This window comes from Arvicola amphibius, chromosome 2, assembly GCF_903992535.2.
Source record: "Arvicola amphibius chromosome 2, mArvAmp1.2, whole genome shotgun sequence".
NCBI lineage: Eukaryota > Metazoa > Chordata > Mammalia > Rodentia > Cricetidae > Arvicola > Arvicola amphibius.
In genome coordinates this window covers 134,804,756-134,808,860 of record NC_052048.2, presented here as the reverse complement: position 1 = coordinate 134,808,860, position 4,105 = coordinate 134,804,756, and the positions used below count along the sequence as shown (strand labels likewise).

Below are 4,105 nucleotides of genomic sequence, written 5' to 3'. Positions count from 1 at the left end.
TTTACTAGATTGAGCTTTTTAAGAGCAAAAGTCATGTAAATATAAAATGTGTGAATTATGGTATCATATTCATGGGGATATTATAGGTTGGGCTCATACACTAACTTTGCATTATTTCTACACACACGTACATGCCTTCATCTATATGTGTGGAATATACGAGTGAACTGGATAATATAATTTGGCCCTCATTTTCTCTTAAGAGTCTCTGCAAGTGTAGTAGCTTTCTATTTCTTTATCACAAAGCCATTTGAAAGTACTGAGTTATTGTAATTTGACAAAATGCAATATTGGTACCAAGTTCAAATAACTCACATAAATACCAAAGGTAAGACTGTGGATTGAAATTATAATAGTATCTGTGCATTGATGATTGATACTGGGACCCTTGATTTCCACTGAATGGAAAAAAACTGTCTTAAAAAGAAAAAAAAACAGAAATTCCAAAACGGGGTAACTATATGGTCATCTTTGGCAAGCTCATGTTTGTTATAGTATATTGAAAAAAGTGTTTATCTTAGTGTGGCATGTTCTCTCCTGTTGGAGGCTCCTAGCTCCTCATCTGCAGATGTGAATGTGTAGTTTGTAGTACCGAGAGATAACAGAACAAACTGGGGCCGTGGACAGGACTGGGGTGGTGTGGGGAGCATTATAGATGAACATAGGAACATAGCAGGGCACAAATGAACTCAGGAGGATAATGAAAAAGGGGACATCTTTAGGGACAGGATCGACAGAGGAAATTATGGCAGATGGTGGGAGGAAGTTATAGGGGAGTCACAGATTACAATTGAGCTGATTGGGAAAATTTAATGGGGAGTTCTTAGGTAAGGTGTAGAGAGATAAATACAGAAGAAGGCGGTAGGTGAAATAATGATATGGATGACTGAAAAAATCATAAGCCAAAAAGACAAAATTCATAAGGAATCCTACTATTAATCATTTTCTCACATGCCTCAATAAAAGAAAATCCAATGTTTGTCTTGATAGCTAGTTCTTTAAACCTGAAGTGAACTGTTCCAAAAAGTGATGGATTGGAGTTAAACTGGTAGATATTTAAAAATAATTCCTAAACATAATTAATGGCTATGCAATTAATAAGGTATGGAAAGTGCAATAATGGCCTCCAACTGTGTCTGTGTCTTTAATTCCGGATCCAGGAGATGTAAAATTTCACAGAAAAAGGAACATTAAAAAAACGAAAATATGAACAAAGGTAGACATTTTAATGACTAGAAGAATGGTATTATCATGAAATCACTGTGATTCAATTAGAATTATGATTGAAAACATAAGATAGTTGCAAAACGGAGCATAGTAAAATTATGCAAAATCAGACTGACTCACCTCACGCTTTTGTATTTCCTTCGTGGATATTTTCCACATCAGTGTAAGTTTTGCTCAGTTGTAAAAAGGTGACTAATATTCTGTGCTCATCACTACTGCTCTAGTTGTTAGCTCTAAAATGAAGCACTGTAAATCAATGTGATTTGGCTTTTAAGGCACCATCCCTAGGTGAATAGCAGGGCCACAAACTGTTCATTCTGTATAGGATGTGACTGTGAATGCCTTTATCATCTCTAGAATGCTATACACATAGGCAGATACATGGAGAAGTATATAGAAATGTGGTCTATGATATCCAGACTGAAATGTCAAAACTTAAAGAGAAGCCGGGCGATGGTGGCACACGCCTTTAATCCCAGCACTCGGGAGGCAGAGGCAGGCGGATCTCTGTGAGTTCGAGGCCAGCCTGGTCTACAAGAGCTAGTTCCAGGACAGGCTCCAAAGCCACAGAGAAACCTTGTCTCAAAACCAAAAAACCCCAAAAAAAAACAAAAAAAAAAGAGACAGGCTAATTGAGAATAAGTAGGGACAATTGAATGATAATATAGACACACTGATCAGTGAATCACAGGTCTGATATATACTCTATTATCTTTCAGGTATATGAATTATGCTTTTAATATGATGTAAGATGAATACAATTTCTACATATGTCATCATTAAGGAATGTCCTTAATTTTCAAACTGGACTTGGAGTTCTGGCCAATATGTTTCTCCTTTTTTTCTACACTTTCATAATCCTATGTCACAGACCTAAGACCACGGACATGATCTCCTGTATATTGGCCTTCATCCACATAGTGCTGCTCCTCACTGGAACGGATATTTGGCTTACAGACATATTTGAATCACTGAACATTGAGAATGACTTAAAATGTAAGACAACGTTTTATATAAGCAGAGTGATGAGAGGCCTCTCCATCTGTGTCACCTGCCTCCTGAGTGTGTTCCAGGCTGTCACTATCAGTCCCAGCACCTCTTTGTTGGCGAAATTTAAATATAAACTAAAAAAATACATGATTTGTGCATTCTTATTTATTTTGTCGTTCAACTTTTCATTCATTAGCCACCAGCTTCTCTATTCTGGTGCTTTTACCAATGTGAGTGTGACCAACCAGATGAAGGTGACTAAATTCTGTTCTCTCTTCCCCATGAACTTCATTATCTGGGCACTGATTTTAACAGCAACAATGTCCAGAGATGTATTTCTTGTAGGAGTTATGCTGACCTCAAGTGTATACATGGTGATCATCTTGTTCAGACATCAGAAGCAATGCAAGCATCTTCACAGCCTCAGCTACCTGAGAGCATCCCCTGAGAAAAGGGCCACCCAGACCATCTTGCTGCTGGTGGTTTGCTTTGTGGTCATGTACTGGGTGGACTTCATCATCTCATCTTCTGCAGTCATGTTGTGGATGTATGACCCAGTGATCCTGAGTGTTCAGAAGTTTATCATGAATGTCTATCCCGTAATTACTCCTTTGGTACAAATCAGTTCTGATAATAGAATAATCAAAATGGTGAAAAGCTTGAGGTCAAAGTCTCACCAGATTTTTTATAAAGGGTAATTTTCTCCTTTAAAATAAAATGATTTATTTATTTTTATGAGTATTGTATCATCACATATGTATGTGTGAATTTATAATACCTACAGAAGTCAGCAGAGGCTATTGTTCCCCCTTGAACTGGACTTACAGATGGTTGTAAGGCATCATTCTGGTGCAGCTGCAATTATTTTTTTTACAAAATACTGATTTTTCTTAAATTGTTTAATAGTGCAAGTAACAATTCAATATTCTTCATATTTTAAGTAAAATATGTGGTATTACAAATGTACATTCTTGTGACATTTCTGTTGCCAGATAGTATAGATTCCTTTAAGTTCATTTTACACCATAAATTGGTTTTTCCACAAGGATTCTCTTTCTCTTTCCTTTTTAGCTTATATCATAAATGTTCTTTTGATGCTGAGGTTACTCAAACGAAACTCCTTGCTGATACTGAATGTTAAGCTTTTATTTTGAGGGGATTTTTATCTACTCTCAGTCATCAAGGATAGTTTAAATATCACATTGTAGCTTTAACTCTCTATCCTAAGTATAGTTTCTCTGCAGCACAAAATTAATGTGACTTGAATTTTCCATTTTTGACCAAGGTTAATTAATAGGTTCTATATGAAAATTTCATTTGTCTATGTATTTTCACTTCACTTCCTTCACACTGATTGAAATGTTACAGGTAACTAAAAATTGTTATATAGATGTCCATTTTGTGCAGTGTGTTTTTTGTGAATGTACATATGCATGCATGTGTGCTCATATTAAGAATGTGTGTGCATGTGCACATGGAGGCCATGAGACAACTTTGCCCTTCTTTCTTCATGTGCTGTTCACTTTCTATTTAGAGATAGCATCTCTCACATACATAGGTCAAGATGGGAGCACTACTTATTCTCCTGTCTGTCTCCCCAGCTCCAGCATTAGAATTGTCCACCACCATACTCCGCCACTGAAATTTTGTATTTTCTTTTATAGGTAAATGATTTTTTCATATAATATATTCTGATAAGGGTTTCCTGTTACCCTTCTCCTCTTAGTTCTTCCTCTCTCTCCCATATGATCCACTCCCCTTCTGTCTCTTCTTGGAAAATATCTAAGCCTTATAATAAAACAAACAAGTTAAAACAAAAATGAACCAATTAGAATAAAGCAAAACAAACAGAAGAAAAGGAACTTAAGAAAAAGCACAAGAAACATTT

The 4,105-nt window shown here is 36.2% G+C and overlaps 1 protein-coding gene across 1 annotated transcript; it reads left to right on the top strand.

Annotated features, from left to right (window-relative positions):
• The first annotated feature begins 1,997 nt into the window (after positions 1–1,997).
• Positions 1,998–2,915, top strand: LOC119807033 (vomeronasal type-1 receptor 100-like). The gene has a single exon (XM_038319174.1). The coding sequence runs from the start codon at positions 1,998–2,000 to the stop codon at positions 2,913–2,915; it is 918 nt and encodes a 305-aa protein (XP_038175102.1).
• Positions 2,916–4,105: the final 1,190 nt, after the last annotated feature.

Coding starts and splice junctions, on each gene's coding strand:
- LOC119807033 (XM_038319174.1), top strand. CDS start 1,998: ATGTCATCATTAAGGAATGTCCTTAATTTTCAAACTGGACTTGGAGTT.